Genomic DNA, 20,587 nt, shown 5'->3' with positions numbered 1-20,587 from the left:
ATAGATAATTTATGTGGTATTGTGAAGAGGAAGATGAGAGACACCAGACCCAACAATGAAGACGAGATGAAGGTAGCTATAAAAGCAACCTGGGCTTCCAAAACACCTCAGCAATGCCACAGGCTGATCGCCTCCATGCCACGCTGCATTGATGCAGTAATTGATGCCAAAGGAGCCCTGACCAAGTATTGAGTACATTTACTGAACATACATTTCAGATTTTAAAATAATTTTTTCAAGCTATTGTTATAAAGTATTCTAATTTACTGAGATAATGACTTTTTCGGTTTTCATTAGCTGTAAGCCATGATCATCCAACATTAACAGAAATAAACACTTGAAATAGATCACACTGTTTGTAATGACTCTATATAATATATGAGTTTCACTTTTTGTATTGAAGAACTGAAATAAATTAACGTTTTGATGATATTCTAGTTTTGTAAGATGCACCTGTAGGTAAAAAGCCAAGTCTATCACGGTTAATTACTGGAGTACTCAGGGTGTATATCATATGGGCTTGGATATTTGTCTTTTTTAATGTTTTTGACTCTAAACCATACTTCATGTTGGGGTAAACAGATTACATGTAAAGGAACATTTATGGTGTCCCTGATCATGTCCACTGTCATGAGATTTTCTTATATAAACACTGTTGAGAAGAAGGCCCCTCCCTTATTTTCTTCCACCATTTCACACAGATCATTTTTGATGTGACCAACATTATCATTTTTTAATCTCTTGCTACTTATATATTGAACAACCCAAATGTGTGACTGATCACCCCTATGCTCAATGGTTGGCAAAATGTTCTTTTCCTGAATTTATGTGCCCTTTTTTCGCCACACATACATTTAATCATTGTGACCAAAGAGATCTATTTTAGCCTAATCGATCCACAGGACTGGTTTCCAAAATGCATCAGGCTTGTTTAGATGTTCTTTTGCATACTTCTGATGCTGAATTTTATGGTGAGGACACAGGAGAGGTTTTCTTCTGCTGACTCTTCCATGAAGACCATATTTGTGCAGGGGTCTCTGAACAGTAGAATAATATACCACAACTCCAAAGTCTGTTAATTCTTTCTGAAGGTCTTTTGCAGTCAAGTGGGGGTTCTTATTTGCCTCTCTAACAATCCTATGAACACATCTCACTGAAATGTTGCTTGGTCTTCCAGTCCTTATCTTGACCTCCAATGTTAACTGCCATTTTCTTAATTACTTTTCGAACTGAGGAAATGGCAACTTGAAACAGCTTTTCTACCTTCTTATAGCCTTCTCCTGCTTTGTGGGCCTCCACCATTTTCATTTTCAGAATGCTAGGCAGCTGCTTATAAGAAAGCATGGCTGCTGTTTTTGGCACCAGGTTTTTATAAAGATGGGAAATTTGCATCACTGGACCTTTCCTAATGATAATGAAAATCCATAACCCTAGTAGACTAATTAACATCTGAAACCTTGGTCAAAGTTATCTGAGCACACATATTTTTAAGGGTGCTCAAACACTTGCATCAGCCTATTTTCCCTTTTGGAATTTTTAAAATGTAAAAAAATGCATTTTTTTTAACATAAAATGCAAAAGGAATGTATCATCATCTTTAACTTCAGGCCTTTTAGATATCACTTTATCGTCAATTTGCTTAACTGTTCATAATAACAGCAATTTTGACCAGGGGTCTATCAAAACCGCAGTATGACAATTTCTATTGTGGAGACACACTCGTCTTTGCAAGAGAAATTACATCAATAGAAATGTATTGAATGCAGTAAATCCGCATTCTTTAGTGAACTCATGCGGATTTACCTGCGTTCAAAAGAAGGCAGCGCTTTGGACACAGCGAACATGCACTGCATCCAAAGCGCTACTACTTCTGGATCGTGGGCACCCGGCTTAAAGGATAAGTAAAAACTTAATATTTTGTGATCACTATTACCTAAGGGAACCCCAAAACATGTACATTTGGTATTCTGTTTAGTCTATTGGTTAAAATTAGTACAATTTTTTTTTCTTACAATCCTATCGAATCGCAGATTGTTTGAATTCACCGGCACCTATGAATTTCAGTAAAATTGATTCGATTTGATCATCCCTAGCATTAGGTTACTTGCTTTTTGTTGCAATGTGTGTGTTCTATGTCAAATATATTAGTTTTCTTTCATTTATATATGGTATTTTATACCTGTGTAATTGATTTTAATCCATTGTTTTAGGAAATAAGAGCTGGGTAGAAGAGAAATGTGAGGATATCCAAACTCCAGTCTGCCCGGCTGGGTAAGTTAATTGCTGCAATTTCTTTGTGGAATTCAAGATTGGTTATATATTTAAAGGGAATCTGTGACCAGCAATAACAAATGCTATTAACCTGCACATATGGGGTCTTTTTCACAAGTACGGATATTTCTGATCCTGTAAAAACCAGTACCGGAGATATCAGTGCACGAGTGTTTAATACTTGTGGCATATGTGTTGCAACCATCACAGCATCAGTATCACACGTACTGGTGCCTGTGAATCACCGGTACTGTTCATGCTCTTCCCCGGCGCCTGGTGCTGAAGACAGCTCTCATCATTGTCCCCTGCTTGTGCTGCAAGGGACATTGTTGAGAGTTGTGTTCAATTGTTAACAGCAATAGCAGTTGGCAGTTTATGGGAGTATTCATCAGCCGCCTCCTGTGCTTTAAATAAATAACAAGTGGTTCACCTGTATTTTTAATAACCAGACAGGCAAAACTGACAGCTGTAGGCTGCAATCCTCAGCTGTCAGCTTTAGAAAGGCTGGTTATCAAGAATAGAGAGGTCCCCATGTCGTATTTTTTACGGCGTGGGGTCCCCCCATTTTTGACAAGCAGCTTTTTATAGACTCCTTTAAATTAATAAGCCATGGGCTTGATGTCACCGGACTATACAGAGGTGACATCAAGCCTACAAGTGCCAGAACTGGCACATCTAATAGATGGACATGTCAGTGTGTGTTGCACACGGTTCGTAGAAATGCAATGACATGTGCACAGACCCATTCACTTGACTGGGTCTACATGTGTGAGTGTCTCTGGTATGTGTGAAAACTGTCACCACATATACCGGAAACACTGACTTCTGAAAGAGCCCTAATAGTGTTACTAACCTGCGGGAGAAAATAAACGAATGCAGAGCCAGTGTCATTTAGGGTCGTGTTTTATAAGCAGTGGTTTTTGGAAAAGTGCTTTTGTGTTTTTGTGCCAGTTTGTATGCAAATTTTTTTTTTTGACTGACCACCTGCATAACTGATAGCTTATTTTTGTTGTTGCTTATATAGTTTATTTGTTTGTTTGTTTTTATAACATTTTAAGGTACTTTTGTTTTATTGACTTAGTTTTGGATCTTTTTTGGGGGGACGGAGCTATTTTAAATAAACTAACTTTTATTTTTACCCCACTAGAGAACATGGCCTAAAAGGGAAATGTCTTGTCTAGATCTGAGATCTTAGTCAGGAAACTGATTGGCATATATTGTGACATTGAGAGCAGATGGACTGATAGAGGGAGAGCACTCTTCCTCTGCCACACACTTTAGATGTCACTGCATGCAGATCTGCTCCCATAATCACAGAATCTGCAGAAAGACTCTGACGTAGATGTGAGCTTAGCATTTACGTCACTTGAACCCAGTTGCACATGTCTACTATTAAGGGTATATGCCCACGTTGCGGACTTGGCTGCGGATCCGCAGCGGATTTGGCTGTGGATCTGCAGCAGTTTTCCATGCGGTGTACAGTACCATGTAAACCTATGGAAAACCAAATCCACTGTGCACATGCTGCGGAAAATTCCATGCAGAAAACAGCCGTTTATTTCCCGCAGCATGTCAATTCTTTGTGTGGATTTCGCAGCGTTTTACACCTGTTTCATTATAGGAATCCGCAGGTGTAAAGGCGCAGGTGAAAAACGCACAAAATCCACAGAAAACCCGCAAGTAAATGACAGGTCATTTTACCTGCGCATTCTGCAGAATCCGCGCGGAAAAATCCGCAATGGAATCTGCAACGTGTGCAAATATCCTAACAATGTACAGATCATCCACAAGTCTCCTGACCCAAATTAACAGCCTAATATATGTCTATGTGGTCTCCAGTTAAAGGGAACCTGTCACCCCGTTTTTTCAATATGAGCTAAAAATAGGGTTAAATAGGGCCTGAGCTGTCCGTTACAATAGTGCCTTTATTGTTCCCAGAATCCCCACCTTTGCTGCCAAAATACCTTAGTAAAGTCGCCGTTTTTGCCTGTCAATCACGCTGGTCTGGTCAAATGGGCGTTGTGAAATCACTGTTTCTCCCCTCACTCCTCGGCGTGTCTGACGTAACTCGATCTGTCAATCGCACAGATCGCGCTCTTTTTTTTGAAGTTATGCAGTGCATTCGGCTCTTGCGCCTGCGCAGTATGGTTTACCCAACTGCGGGCAAAGCCGAAAACCATTTGTGCGCATGCGCCGGCGCACTATGTCCCGGAAAACAGCAAAATACTTCCGGGCCTTATTGCGCCAGCGCAAGTTCACTAATGGTTTTCGGCTTTGCCCGCAGTTGGGCAAACCATACTGCGCAGGCGCAAGAGCCAAATGCACTGCGTAACTTAAAAAAAAAGAGAGCGCGATCTGTGCGATTCACAGATCGACTTATGTCAGGCACGCCGAGGAGTGTGGGGAGAAACAGTGATTTCACAACGCCCATTTGACCAGACCAGCGTGATTGACAGGCAAAAACGGCGACTTTACTAAGGTATTTTGGCAGCAAAGGTGGGGATTCTGGGGACAATAAAGGCACTATTGTAACGCACAGCTCAGGCTCTATTTAACCCTATTTTTAGCTCATATTGAAAAAACGGGGTGACAGGTTCCCTTTAAACTTAAAATGTGGACATGTTTAACTGGCCTGAGCTGCAACATCAGATACAATGTATTGACTATTGTGGTACTGTTCCTGAAAGAAAGTAGCCATGCACTGCTTACCTTGCAACCTTTTTATACATATTTCTTCTATTCATAGGTTCTCTCGGTCGCCTGTCATTTTATTTTCATTGGACGGGTTTAGAGCAGAGTATTTACAAACATGGGGTGGTCTTCTTCCAGTCATCAGCAAGTTAAGTAAGTACCCCGATTCCTGTGAACAGAGATATTCAAGATAAGATTAATGTTTTTCACAGGTTATATTTTTGATAATGTCTGATTTCTATTGTTTGTTACAACAAGTGCAAATGAAACCATTTGGCCATGCTCCCACTATCAGTATTTGCGCTGTTTTTACATCAGTATTTGTAAGCCAAAACCATAAGCGGGTGAGAAATGCAGAAGGGGAGATGAGTTTCTATTATACTTTTCCTCTGACTGTTCCACTCCTGATCTTGGCTTTAGAAATACTGATGAAAAATACTGACCGAATACTGAAAGTGTGCACATGGCCTTAGATAGAAATAAACAAAATATTTCAGCATAATATTAAAGGGACTCTGTCACCTGAATTTGGCAGGCTATGTAAATGCCCTGTTTACGGTCCGATGGGCGGTGTTTCTTCTTTTTTCCTCCACCCCATCCTTCCCCGCTGTCCGCAATATTTTCTGGAATTGGAGTAGGTGTCCTCCATAGTTCGCGCGTGTGCAATGCAATCTTATCTTGCGCATATGCAGTAAGCTTTGCCCATCCGCGGACAAAGCCGAAAAGCATTACTGCTCATGCGCCGGCGCACTATGTCCCAGAACACAGAGAAATACTTCCGGATGTTAGAAACTTTTTAAATGTACAGGGTGCGCCATTTATATGGATACACCTAAATAAAATGAGAATGGTTGGTGATATCAACTTCCTGTTTGTGGCATCATTAGTATATGGGAGGGGGAAAACTTTTCAAGATGGGTGGTGACCATGGCGGCTATTTTGAAGTCAGCCATTTTGGATCCAACTTTATGTTTTTCAATGGGAAGAGGGTCATGTGACACATCAATCTTATTGAGAATTTTACAAGAAAAACAATGATGTGCTTGGTTTTAATGTAACTTTATTCTTTTATGAGTTATTTACAAGTTTATGAACACTTATAAAATGTGTTCAAAGTGCTGCTCATTGTGTTGGATTGTCAATACAACCCTCTTCTCCCACTCTTGACACACTGCAGAAAAAATGCTAGCACAGGCTTCCAGTATTCGTTGTTTCAGATGCTGCACATCTCGTATCTTAACAGCATAGACAATTGGCTTCAAATGACCCCAAAGATAAAAGTCTAATGGGGTCAGATCGGGAGACCTTGGTGGCCATTCAACTGGCCCACAATGACCAATCCACTTTCCAGGAAACTGTTCATGTAGGAATACTCGGACCTGACACCCATAATGTGGTGGTGCACCATCTTGCTGGAAAAACTCAGGGAATGTGCCATCTTCAGTGCCTAAAGAGGGCAACACATCATCATGTAGCAATTTCAGATATCCAGTGACATTGAGGTTTCCATTGATGAAGAATGGCCCCACTATCCTTGTACCCCATATACCACACCATACCATCAATATTTGCGTTTCAACAGTCTTGGATGGATCTATCCACTGTGGGTTGCGATCAGTGTGTCAAGAGTGGGAGAAGAGTGTTGCGTTGACAATCCAACACAATGGGCAGCACTTTGAACACATTTACCCATTAAAAAAAAATTGGATCCAAAATGGCTGACTTCAAAATGGCCACCGTGGTCACCAACCATCTTGAAAAGTTTCCCCCCCCATATACTAATGTGCCACAAACAGGAAGTTGATATCACTAACCATTCACATTTTATTTAGGTGTATCCATATAAATGGCCCACCCTGTAGATTTAGTGTCAGAGTTCACAATGGAAGAACACATTATACAGATGAAGGCAAAAAGTAATACAAAGTACCTGGCTAAAGCTGCGGAAAAACGCACTTTGAGCACGGCAGAGAGAGCGGGTAAGCAGCAGCAAACAGCACCATGTGGCACTTTATTTATTTCCAGCTCATTAGCACATGCCACTTTATAACTAACATTTACTACCTCATCCTGTCTGGTGTCTTTTATACTACAGTTTGCCCTCTTCTGTATAATGTGTTCTTCTGTTTGTAAAATGTTGTCTCTTATGGGGTGTTCTGCTGGCACCCCAGAGGCTCTGCCAATGTGACATGGCATCCGCAAACCTTAACAGCAAAATCTGCACTATAATATGGCGCTTCTTCACTTCTGAGCTTTTCTGTTCATTGTTTCTTATTGGCCCTTATAAAAATTAAAAACTTGAGGCCAAAAGAACATTTTAGTGGTTAAAATTTAATTATTCATTCTTCACCGTCCAATGGTATAAAATTCTGAGAGGAACATATGGTTGTCATCATGCTCACTGCTCCCCTAGATGAATTGAAGGGTGCAGTTTGTGACGATGGGTCACTTATGGTGGGGTCTGCTCTTCTGACACCTCAGGTGCTCTGCCAATGTGACATGGCACCCTCAAACCATTTCAGCAAAATCTCAAATATGGTGCTTTTTCCCTTCTATTATTTGCACTGTGCCTCAATTTGCAGGTTTTGACCACATATGGCATATTGGTGTACTCAGGAGAAATTGAGTATTAAATTATACCATTCATTTTCTCCTATTACCCCTTTTAAAGATTAAAAACTCCGGGCCAAAGCAACATTTTAGATGAAGAAAATGGTAATTTTTAATTTTCTCAGCCCAATATTTTACAATTCTTTGAATTGCCAAAGGGTTAAAAATGATCACTATACCCCTAGATGAATTCTTCCAGAGGTTTAGTTTCGCAAGTGGGGGCACTTGTGGGGGGTTTATGTTTTGGCATGTTAATGGCTCTTCAAATGTGACATGGCATTCACAATCTATTCCAGCCAAAATGGTACTAAAATTAAAATAGCACTCCTTACTTTCCAAGCCCTGCTATGTGCCCAAACAGTAGTTTTACACAAAATGTGTGGGGCATCTGTGTTCTCGGGAAAAAATGGACCCCAAAATTTGCAGTGCAATGTCTCCTATTATCCTTGTGAAAATTAAAACTTTGTGGCTAAAGCAGCATTTTTGTGGAAAAAAGTTAAATTTTAATTCTTTCCTTCCACATAGCTTTAATTCCTGTGAAGCACCTAAAGGGCTAATAAACTTCTTGAATGTGGTTTTAAGCAGTTTGAGGGGTACAATTTTAAAATTGCATCACTTTTGGATAGTTTCTGTCATATAGACCCATCAAAGTCACTTCAAATGGGATGTGGTCCCTAAAAAAAATTTGGTTATTTTGTTGGAATTTTGTTTGTTGCTGAAACATTTAATCCTTTTAACTTCCTAACAACATTTTTTAAATGCTGTAAAGTAGACATGTGGCAAATGTTATTTATTTTTAGTGGCGTGACCATCTCTTTTACGGGCATAAAAATTCAAAGCTTTAAAATGTAGAATTTATCAAAATTTTCAATAGGTTTACATTTTTTTTCATAAATAAACACAAATCATATTAACCTAAATTTACCATTAATATGAAGTACAATAATGTGTATCGAAAAAACAACCTCAGAATCACGAATACGTTGAAATGTTCCAGAGTTATTACCACATGAGGTGCCACTGGTCAGAACTGAACATTTTTTGGCCTCGTCAGGAAGGTGAAAGCTGGCTTGGTGGTTAAGGGTAGGTTTACCCGACCAATGTCTCCACATCTGAAAAAAATGGTTCAATTAATTCATTTGATCGAGTTTGATTAGAGTGGTTTCCATTTTTGTCCGAAGTGGATAAGAAAAAGACTTTTCCACCTTTATCATTCTGTCAGACTGAAAATCGGACCACACCCAGATGTCATCCGATGCATTGCTCAGATCAAAATTGGACATGTCTCTGACAATTTTCCGCAGACCACTTGGTCTGAGGAAAAAAAATTGGACATGTGAACAGCCCCATAGACTGTTATAGGCACAAGTACCATCCATGAAGACCACGGATACTGCTTTGAAGGAGAAAAGTCAGTCATGTGCACGAGGCCTAAAAAGAATTTGTACCAGGCGGAGCCCAGTGGTCAAAGAAGATAGACGTTTGCTTCGTGAGCTCATGCCTTGTTAAACTACTTTATAATTATCCTGATACAAAAGTCAATCTGCTACAAAACAACCTGACTAACCTTCCGACTCATAGGCAGCAGAAATATTTTGCTTTGATTCAAGCAGCGTCATCTTATCGCCACAAACTCAGCCCCTGATTCATCAAAGCGATTATGCCAGAATTCTGGTGTTAAAGCAAAAAGCTAGAGCACACACAAAAATTAATAAACCATAACAGAAAAAAAGCAATTGCATTTACCGACATCCGTCACAATATTAATGAACTATAGGATGCAGCACTCACTCTTGGTAGGCTTGGGAGTGGTTGTTTTGTCAGTATTTTGCGCTTGTGTTGATGCTACCTTTATAAGGATGATGAGGTTGTATAGGGAACCAGTCACATAAATGAAGTGCATAATGTCTGACTTACAGCAAATTAGTGATGCCCATAATATTATGCTATATTCATATGGAGAGCTGTAGCGGTGTACTTTTCTGTAGCCAAAACCACCTTTCTTGGCGGGAGTACACCTGTATTTAGCATTTTTGAAAGGGCCTCTATAAAACATTGTTGCATTTCACTTTCTTATTGTTTTCTATGGGTACAAAATTGCAAAACTGCTGAAAGAAATTACATGCTGCAGATTTAAAATAAAACACATCGGTTTTCCAATTCGGTAAGGAAAAAAAAAACAAAACAAATGTATGAATAAGACTATGTGCACACGTTGCGGATTTTATGCGCTTTTGCCATGGTTTTTCGTGGCGAAAACACTGCAAAAACGCATACACAACACAGCCCATTGAGTTCAATGGGATTCCTGTGCTGTGCTAATGCTGTGTAGTTTGGCGGAATTGCATCGCTGAATAATACGCAGCATGCTCATTCTCTGTTCGGAATCATGGCGATTCGCCATTAACGAGCACTGGGGGCGGCGTTGGTACCGGGACCCCTGGCTTGCGGCCTTGTGAGCTGGGGCCTCTGAGGGAGCGGGGGGCCCTGGTCTCCGGGCTCTGATAGCGGGCAGATGCTGCCCGCTATTATAGTGAAATGAATTCACTCCTCTCCACGCCCATGGGGCATGGGGAAGGGTGAATATTCATTTCACTTTAGCAGCGGGGACAGGCTTAGGCTTCCTGTCACCCGCTGCTGCTCTGCTGGTACCGGGGTCCCCATAGCAACTGCGTGGTGTGTGCTACTAGCGACACCCCACTTGCTGGGGGCCCCTGGAGGAGCAGGGGCCCTATGCAGCTGCTGGCACTGTATGCCAGCAGGTGTCAGGGCCTGGGCCCACCGGAGAATCCTCTGGTTCTTCGGTGGGCCAGTCCGACCCTGTTTGCGTGCCCATATAGATGGCTTAGGAGGGTTGATCCTACTGACTGATTACCTCAGCTGAGCTAAGAGGAACCTGCAGATGAGTCGGTTATATCTGCACACAGTTCTGCAGTAAGATCAGAAGAGCAGAGAGCGGCGATCACACATCACACTGGTAACTTCCCCTTCATGTAAAATAAGCTCCGGAGGCATAGTTATCTTCCAGGCAACATCCTTCCCATAGACTGGAAGGGGTCATTTACAGAAAGTGATAAAAAGCGATTTTTCCACAAGGCATTTCATATGAGGCATGCAGGTATGACTTTATTCAGCAGTCTATAACCTTTATGGCTATATTAATAGTTTAGATAGGTAAAATGTGGCGACAGATTTCCTTTTAATATATAAAACATCCTGCATATTTACCTCAGAGACTAAGTGTTAATAGGCAACTACAGTTGCTGTGGGGACTTTGGACCTACTCAAATCTCTATCTCTGTAGGATAAGCAAGTGAAGTGGTAACCACCAATTATAGCATATAGTGATACACCTTGTCATTAAAAATTACATATAAGATATTATATAGACTCTTCAGTGATACAGCTATACTGTGAATGTTCTCCTTGTGCGCTGAAGTTAGTGGATAGCACTAGACCCTAATGCTGCTTACTGGGTCTTTTTAACCTAACCCACTTATCAGCAGCTAATTCCACCTTTTTTTGAGACAGTGTTTCAGGCAAGAAAATGAATAGCGTGATTATGGATGAGTGAAAATATAGCGTCTCTTGTCCAGTGGATATGTTCCATAACTACACTGTTATCATTTAAGAGGTTAATATATCTACATTGAGAATTTCCAGACTGGTATTATGCAGTGTGGGAGCCTTGGTGCGATTCCACTCACACTGTAAATTAGAAATATGGGGAATTTAGACAAAAACCAGTAACATGGTAGCAATTCTATGTATCTCAGGTATTAAAGCACCAGTAAAAATAAAAAAATCCAACTCAACGTGTCATGCATGCAAAGCACAACGCTCGGACAAACTTAGGAATAATGGAAAATGGAACAAAAGGTAGGGAGTCCAGCTTCTGGTTGAAAAATATAAAAATCCTCCATTTATTCAAAACATTAACCCCTTAAGCCCCGAGGGTGGTTTGCACGTTAATGACCGGGCCAATTTTTACAATTCTGACCACTGTCCCTTTATGAGGTTATAACTCTGGAACGCTTCAACGGATCTTGGCGATTCTGACATTGTTTTCTCGTGACATATTGTACTTCATTTTAGTAGTAACATTTATTCGATATAACTTGCGTTTATTTGTGAAAAAAACGGAAATTTGGCGAAAATTTAGAAAGTTTCGCAATTTTCCAACTTTAAATTTTTATGCCCTTAAATCACAGAGATATCTCACGCAAAATACTTAATAAGTAACATTTCCCACATGTCTACTTTACATCAGCACAATTTTGGAACCAAAATTTTTTTTTGTTAGGGAGTTATAAGGGTTAAAAGTTGACCAGCAATTTCTCATTTTTACAACACCATTTTTTTTTAGGGACCACATCTCATTTGATGTCATTTTGAGGGGTCTATATGATAGAAAATACCCAAGTGTGAGACCATTCTAAAAACTGCACCCCTCAAGGTGCTCAAAACCACATTCAAGAAGTTTATTAACCCTTCAGGGGTTTCACAGGAATTTTTGGAATGTTTAAATAAGAATGAATATTTAACTTTTTTTCACACAAAATTTATTTCAGCTCCAATTTGTTTTATTTTACCAAGGGTAACAGGATAAAATGGATGCCAAACATTGTTGTACAATCTGTACTGAGTACGCTGATAGCCCATATGTGGGAGTAAACCACTGTTTGGGCGCATGGCAGAGCTCGGAAGGGAAGGAGCGCCATTTGACTTTTAAATGCAAAATTGACAGGAATTGAGATGGGACACCATGTTGCGTTTGGAGAGCCACTGATGTGCCTAAACATTGAAACCCCCCCACAAGTGACACCATTTTGGAAAGTAGACACCCTAAGGAACTTATCTAGATGTGTGGTGACCACTTTGACCCACCAATTGCTTCACAGAAGTTTATAATGCAGAGCCGTAAAAATAAAAAATCATATTTTTTCACAAAAATTATCTTTTCGCCCCCAATTTTTTATTTTCCCAAGAGTAAGAGAAGAAATTGGACCTCAAAAATTGTTGGCCAATTTGTCCTGAGTACGCTGATACCCCATATATGGGTGTAAACCATTGTTTGGGCGTATGGCAGAGCTCGGAAGGGAAGGAGCGCCATTTGACTTTTCAATGCAAAATTGACTGGAATTGAGATGGGACGCCATGTTGCGTTTGGAGAGCCCCTGATGTGCCTAAACATTGGAACCCCTCACAAGTGACACCATTTTGAAAATTAGACCCCTTAAGGAACTTATCTAGATGTGTGGTGAGCACTTTGACCCAACAAGTGCTTCACAGAAGTTTATAATGCAGAGCCGTAAAAATAAAAAATCTTATTTTTTCACAAAAATGATCTTTTCGCCCCCAATTTTTTATTTTCCCAAGGGTAAGAGAAGAAATTAGACCACAAAAGTTGTTGTGCAATTTGTCCTGAGTGCGACGATACCCCATATGTGGGGGTAAACCACTTTTTGGGTGCATAGCAGAGCTCGGAAGGGAAGGAGCGCCATTTGACTTTTCAATGCAAAATTGACTGGAATTAAGTTGGGACGCCATGTTGGTTTGGAGAGCCCCTGATGTGCCTAAACATTAAAACCCCCCACAAGTGACACCATTTTGGAAACTAGACCCCATAAGGAACTTATCTAGATGTGTTTTGAGAGCTTTGAACCCCCAAATGTTTCACTACAGTTTATAACGCAGAGCCGTTAAAATAATTTTTTTTTTTTTTTCGCAAAAATTATTTTTTAGCCCCCAGTTTTGTATTTTCACAAGGGTAACATAATAAATTGGACCCCAAAAGTTGATGTCCAATTTGTCCTGAGTACGCTGATACCCCATATGTGGGGGGGAACCACTGTTTGGGCGCATGGCAGAGCTCGGAAGGGAAGGAGCGCCATTTGGAATGCAGACTTAGATGGATTGGTCTGCAGGAGTCACGTTGCATTTGCAGAGCCCCTGATGTACCCAAACAGTACAAACCCCCCACAAGTGACCCCATATTAGAAACTAGACCTCCCAAGGAACTTATCTAGATGTGTTGTGAGAACTTTGAACCCCTAAGTGTTTCACTACAGTTTATAACGCAGAGCCGTGAAAATAAAAATTCTTTTTTTTTTCACAAAAATGATCTTTTCGCCCCCAATTTTTTATTTTCCCAAGGGTAAGAGAAGAAATTAGACCACAAAAGTTGTTGTGCAATTTGTCCTGAGTGCGACGATACCCCATATGTGGGGGTAAACCACTTTTTGGGTGCATAGCAGAGCTCGGAAGGGAAGGAGCGCCATTTGACTTTTCAATGCAAAATTGACTGGAATTAAGTTGGGACGCCATGTTGGTTTGGAGAGCCCCTGATGTGCCTAAACATTAAAACCCCCCACAAGTGACACCATTTTGGAAACTAGACCCCATAAGGAACTTATCTAGATGTGTTTTGAGAGCTTTGAACCCCCAAATGTTTCACTACAGTTTATAACGCAGAGCCGTTAAAATAATTTTTTTTTTTTTTTCGCAAAAATTATTTTTTAGCCCCCAGTTTTGTATTTTCACAAGGGTAACATAATAAATTGGACCCCAAAAGTTGATGTCCAATTTGTCCTGAGTACGCTGATACCCCATATGTGGGGGGGAACCACTGTTTGGGCGCATGGCAGAGCTCGGAAGGGAAGGAGCGCCATTTGGAATGCAGACTTAGATGGATTGGTCTGCAGGAGTCACGTTGCATTTGCAGAGCCCCTGATGTACCCAAACAGTACAAACCCCCCACAAGTGACCCCATATTAGAAACTAGACCTCCCAAGGAACTTATCTAGATGTGTTGTGAGAACTTTGAACCCCTAAGTGTTTCACTACAGTTTATAACGCAGAGCCGTGAAAATAAAAATTCTTTTTTTTTTCACAAAAATGATTTTTTAGCCCCCAGCTTTGTATTTTTACAAGGGTAACAGAATAAATTGGACCCCAAAAGTTGTTGTTCAATTTGTCCTGAGTACGCTGATACCCCGTATGTGGGGGGGAACCACTGTTTGGGCGCATGGCAGAGCTCGGAAGGGAAGGAGCGCCATTTGGAATGCAGACTTAGATGGATTGGTCTGCAGGCGTCACGTTGCATTTGCAGAGCCCCTGATGTACCCAAACAGTAGAAACCACCCACAAGTGACCCCATATTGAAACTAGACCTCCCATGGAACTTATCTAGATGTGTTGTGAAAACTTTGAACCCCCAAGTGTTTCACTACAGTTTACAACGCAGAGCCGTGAAAATAAAAAATCCTTTTTTTTCCCACAAAAATGATTTTTAGCCCCCCAAATTTTTATTTTCCCAAGGATAACAAGAGAACTTGGACCCAAAAAGTTGTTGTCCAATTTGTCTCGAGTACGATGATACCCCATATGTTGGGGTAAACCCCTGTTTGGGCGCACGGGAGAGCTCGGAAGTGAAGGAGCACTGTTTTACTTTTTCAATGCAGAATTGGCTGGAATTGAGATCGGACGCCATGTCGCGTTTGGAGAGCCCCTGATGTGTCTAAACAGTGGAAACCCCCAATTATAACTGAAACCCTAATCCAAACGCACCCCTAACCCTAATCCCAACTGTAACCCTAACCACACACCTAACCCTGACACACCCCTAATTCTAATCCCAACCCTAATCCCAACCGTAAATGTAATACAAACCCTAACCCTAACCCTAGCCCTAACCCTAGCCCTAACCCTAACCCTAATGGGAAAATGGAAATAAATACATTTTTTTTAATTTTATTATTTTTCCCTAAGGCTAGGTTCACATTGCATTAGGGAAATCCGTTTAGCACTAGCGGATTGCGCTAACGCAATGTCTTTTTAGGTGTCGTGTTTAGTGGTCGCGTTAACGTCCCCGCTCTGGAAGATCGGGGATCGGACCTCGGGCGCGCCGCGGACGCTGCAAGCAGCGTCTGAGGCGCGCCACAAAAGAACGGCACCTTGCTAGCGCGAGCCGAAAATGGCACGCTCTAGCGATGCGCTACACCCGAAAATCACATTGCTGTCAATGGTTGTGCTAACGGACCCGTTGCACGGCGTTAATTGTGACATTTTCGCCGTGCAACGCTGTCCGTTAGCGTTAACCCATTAACGCAATGTGAACCTAGCCTAACTAAGGGGGTGATGAAGGGGGGTTTGATTTACTTTTATAGCGAGTTTTTCATATCGGATTTTTATGATTGGCAGCCGTCACACACTAAAAGACGCTTTTTATAGCAAAAAAGTTTTTGCGTCTCCACATTTTGAGACCTATAATTTTTCCATATTTTGGTCCACAGAGTCATGTGAGGTCTTGTTTTTTGCGGGACGAGTTGACGTTTTTATCGGTTACATTTTCGGACATGTGACAGTTTTTGATCGCTTTTTATTCCGATTTTTTGTGAGGCAGAATGACCAAAAACCAGCTATTCATGAATTTCTTTTGGGGGAGGCGTTTATACCGTTCCGCGTTTGGTAAAATTGATGAAGCAGTTTTATTCTTCGGGTCAGTACGATTACAGCGATACCTCATTTATATCATTTTTTTATGTTTTGGCGCTTTTATACGATAAAAGCTATTTTATAGAAAAAATAATTATTTTGGCATCGCTTTATTCTCAGGACTATAACTTTTTTATTTTTTTGGTTATGATGCTATATGGCGGCTCGTTTTTTGCGGGACAAGATGACGTTTTCAGAGGTACCATGGTTATTTATATCCGTCTTTTTGATCGCGTGTTATTCCACTTTTTGTTCAGCGTTATGATAATAAAGCGTTGTTTTTTGGCTCGTTTTTTTTTTTTTTTTCTTACGGTGTTCACTGAAGGGGTTAACTAGTGGGCCAGTTTTATAGGTCGGGTCGTTACGGACGCGGCGATACTAAATATGTGTACTTTTATTGTTTTTTTTGTTTTTTTTTTATGTAAAGAAATGTATTTATGGGAATAATATTTTTTTTTTTTCTGCTTTATTTAGGATTTTTTTTTTTATTTTTTTTTACAAGTGTGGAAATTTTTTTTTTTACTTTTTCACTTTGTCCCAGGGGGGGACATCACAGATCACCGATCTGACAGTGTGCACAGCACTCTGTTAGATCGGTGATCTGACATACAGCCGGGCAGGATTAGAGCTGCAGCTGCAGCCTGATCCTGACCCGGAAGTGCTCCCTGCAGGACCCGGATGCAGCCCGGCGGCCATTTTGGATCCGGGGACTGCAGGGAGAAGACGCTCGGTACACGGTGAGCACATCACCGTGTACCGATCGTCTCAGGGAAGCCCGCAGGGAGCCCCCTCCCTGCGCGATGCTTCCCTGCACCGCCGGCACACCGCGATCATCTTTGATCGCGGTGTGCCGGGGGTTAATGTGCCGGGAGCGGTCCGTGACCGCTCCTGGCACATAGTGCCGGATGTCAGCTGCGATAGGCAGCTGACACCCGGCCGCGATCGGCCGCGCTCCCCCCGTGAGCGCGGCCGATCGCATATGACGTACTATCCCGTCCATGGGAATTAAGTCCCAGGTCACCTGGACGGGATAGTACGTCATATGGGATTAAGGGGTTAAGAGTCCATAAAGATAAAGTGGGGAGCAGAAGAGCACACAGCCACGTGTTTCGAACGTAGGACGGCGTTTTTCTTCAAAACCTAATGGGAAAAATTTCCCATCAATTCTATAAACAAGTATAGGCAACTTCAATAGGGTAACAATCATGTGATATTTAAAGTAGATGCAAAACTGATCTGAGATAGACACACAAACATGAATGAAAAATACATATAAATACATATCAATATAATAAAAACATTAATGAATTAAAAGAAAACAACGATGAAGATATAGAAACATTAATATTGACACACAGAATCTCAGTGCAAGTTCGGACCTTTGGGAAACCTAGTTCCCAAACTGAATATCCAAACGTCCTCAGAATTGCATTGAGCTCTTTTGATGCAACTTCTGACCAGTCAGAAGTTGTGAGCGCAAGATGTCGCAGCGAGACCGGAGTGCCGTCGGTAAAAGGTGAAACCGCCGGAAAGAGTACAAGGGCAGGGGGCTTATATTTAAAGCGTAACTCCAGCATTGAAAAAGAATGTTGGAGTGGTGCTGTAACTTGTGCTGATGTTGGTCAGCAATGGTTATAGTTTTTCTCATCTCGGATGTTGGTGTAAAAACGGACTACTTTCTACTTTGCATCATCCAGACATTGTATTTCTCGGCTGTTCATGCTTGTGTCCCCTGATAAGCAATTACTATCTGTAATGTGTTTTACATGGTTTTAATTGCTTCTAGTCTTTTATAATGTGTGATTATGATGATTGAAAGAAGACAATTGGCTCTTTGTCTTTACTGTTATATGTACAATTGTTTTGTTATTTCAATAAAGCATTTATTAATAAAAACTGTGGTTTTCTGTCAAAAAATGTAAAATTCATCATGCCAGTAAATCAGTTGCTGTCAACGCTTGAATGTAAGCTATTCAATCATTTCTGTTATTTTTACTTTCAAAAGTGACAGCATTAAAAGAAGCCATTTTGGTTGTCACTTTTGATTTGGCTTTTCTAGTCATTTTGGATTTGAATGAACAGATGATCAATTTTGAGAAATTAATTCAAGGCAAGGACCAGTTGGCTGCACTTCCAGTAATCACCATTGTAAAAATGGGTGCCACAAGAATCTTTTTTTTGCAAATTAAATTAACTTAATTATCCATCTTGAGCTACAGTTCTAACCTTTCATGTAATAATATTGAAGTTATATTGGAATTCTAGGTGTAAATACTTATTCTTGTGGGTTACTCCTCCAAACCTCTTATGTTTGCTTGTAACATGTGTATTACATTCAGAGGCTTAGCTAGGGTTTTGGTTCAGGGGGGGCGAAGCTTCTGAGTGGTCCCTAACCAGGTAACCTTGATTACAACTTGGTGATTCCCCCTAATAGTGGAGGAGAACCTCAGCAAATGACCGCGCTATTACTGAAGATAACCTCTATATGAAGACCAACATGGATATTACCGCCATATGGTCAGTGGTAGATACCAGTCCTACAGAACATATAACAGATCATAGCACAGTTATACAGTCATGGCCAAAAGTATTAACACCCCTGCAATTCTGTCCGATAATACTCAGTTTCTTCCTGAAAATGATTGCAATCACAAATTCTTTGCTATTATTATCTTCATTTAATTTGTCTTAAATCAAAAAACACAAAAAGAATTGCCCTAAAGCCAAATTGGATATAATTCCACACCAAACATAAAAAAGGGGGTGGACAAAAGTATTGGCACTGTTGGAAAAATCATGTGATGCTTCTCTAATTTGTGTAATTAACAGCACCTGTAACTTGCCTGTGGCACCTAACAGGTGTTGGCAATAACTAAATCACACTTGCAGCCAGTTGACATGGATTAAAGTTGACTCAACCTCTGTCCTGTGTCCTTGTGTGTACCACATTGAGCATGGAGAAAAGAAAGAAGACCAAAGAACTGTCTGAGGACTTGAGAAACCAAATTGTGAGGAAGCATGAGCAATCTCAAGGCTACAAGTCCATCTCCAAAGACCTGAATGTTCCTGTGTCTACCGTGTGCAATGTCATCAAGAAGTTTAAAGCCCATGGCACTGTGGCTAACCTCCCTAGATGTGGACGGAAAAGAAATAAGAAGAAACACACTTCACAAGCAATGTAGTAGAATAAATATAAACCACAATATATAGCAAAGCTTGATAAAGGAAAAAATAAAAACAAAAAATGGCTGACCATTCGGTAAATAAGGAATACAACAAAAGAGAAAAAAAACGAACTACAAGGATCAATACAGTCATGAAAAAGACCACAAAAAGATGTATAACGTAGTTCAAAAAAATATATTTATTGGTAATACATAGGGACAAAAAAAGAAAAAAGAAAATGGCAAAGTGGCACTAACCACACGAAATGTGTATAGGCCAACACAAACACCGCATACGTTGTATAAGACTATATAATCCTCAAATGTACATACAACAGTGGCATATATCAACTATTATTGTATAAATTATCCATAGTATGTACTAAGTCGGCAGATGCATGTACAGACAAGAAAAGGTACATCAGGAAACCAGACAATCGCAATGATCAGTGCACATAGTCTAAATGGAATCTATTGTTGAATGTAAGACCGAAACCATCGCTTAATGTAAGACATAGTCATACTGTGACCTGCAGCTGCACAAGAAATCAGTCACATAAAATGTCTATGAATGTCATGGTTTACCTGAAAATAGCGGTGAGTATGAGCCAAGCGCGCCCCGACGCGCATTTCGGATCTGAAATCCTTCGTCAGGGGGAGTGGCGTCCATTAGATGACAGGGGTTTAAAAAGGATGATGTGGAAAATGGGAGCCGACTGCTCATAAAGCGACGCATGCGCAGCCGGGAGGTAACCGGCGCCATGAATCCCAGCGTCACGCTGACCATGATGACGGAGCACACCATGTGATCCGCCACCATGACAACGTAAAGACGCCGGAACCCATCAGCAGCCAGGGAACACAGGCGGAGCATGCGTACTGAGCAGAACGGCACACTTAGAGACAAATAGATCAATGAGAGTCCTAAAAAAAGCGCAGGAATAACGGGTATGTATGTATCTCAGTAAACATAGCACCATGTATATCCAGAAAGGGAAGAGGAAAAGGAAAAGATGGCACATGTAAGAAAAGAAAAAAGGAAAAAAGAAATAAAGATAAATACAAAAATGGAAATAAAAAACTGTGTAATGGTATGAGTGACAAGTGCGAACAGCACGTGATTCATTGCCATCCCGACGTAAAGGCGCCGAAAAGCAAAACAGCGGCCAGAATAATACAGCCAGTGTATATATATTATATATAATAGACATGGACATAAATGGTGGTTGGTGAGTATATAAAAAAGTATATACAGCACAAAAAGCGACACGTGCTGATTATACAAACAATAAACTAGGCGTGTATAGTGTGAAAAGAAGGGGAGGAAAGAGGGGGGATAAAGTGACGAGTATAAA

The 20,587-nt window shown here is 40.8% G+C and overlaps 1 protein-coding gene across 2 annotated transcripts in view; it reads left to right on the top strand.

The window, feature by feature from the left end:
• Positions 1–20,587, top strand: part of ENPP1 (ectonucleotide pyrophosphatase/phosphodiesterase 1) — a 198,531-nt gene that overhangs the window by 93,218 nt on the left and 84,726 nt on the right. For both annotated transcript variants that reach the window (XM_069726009.1, XM_069726010.1), the window contains exons 5-6: positions 2,211–2,271; positions 5,018–5,115. In XM_069726009.1, coding sequence (XP_069582110.1) covers positions 2,211–2,271; positions 5,018–5,115 — 159 coding nt within the window. The remainder of the gene's footprint in view (positions 1–2,210; positions 2,272–5,017; positions 5,116–20,587) is intronic.

Source organism: Ranitomeya imitator, chromosome 5 (assembly GCF_032444005.1).
Source record: "Ranitomeya imitator isolate aRanImi1 chromosome 5, aRanImi1.pri, whole genome shotgun sequence".
In the NCBI taxonomy this organism is placed as follows: Eukaryota; Metazoa; Chordata; class Amphibia; order Anura; family Dendrobatidae; genus Ranitomeya; species Ranitomeya imitator.
The sequence above is the reverse complement of the archived record's forward strand: the minus strand, read 5'-3'. Positions and strand labels throughout refer to the sequence as shown.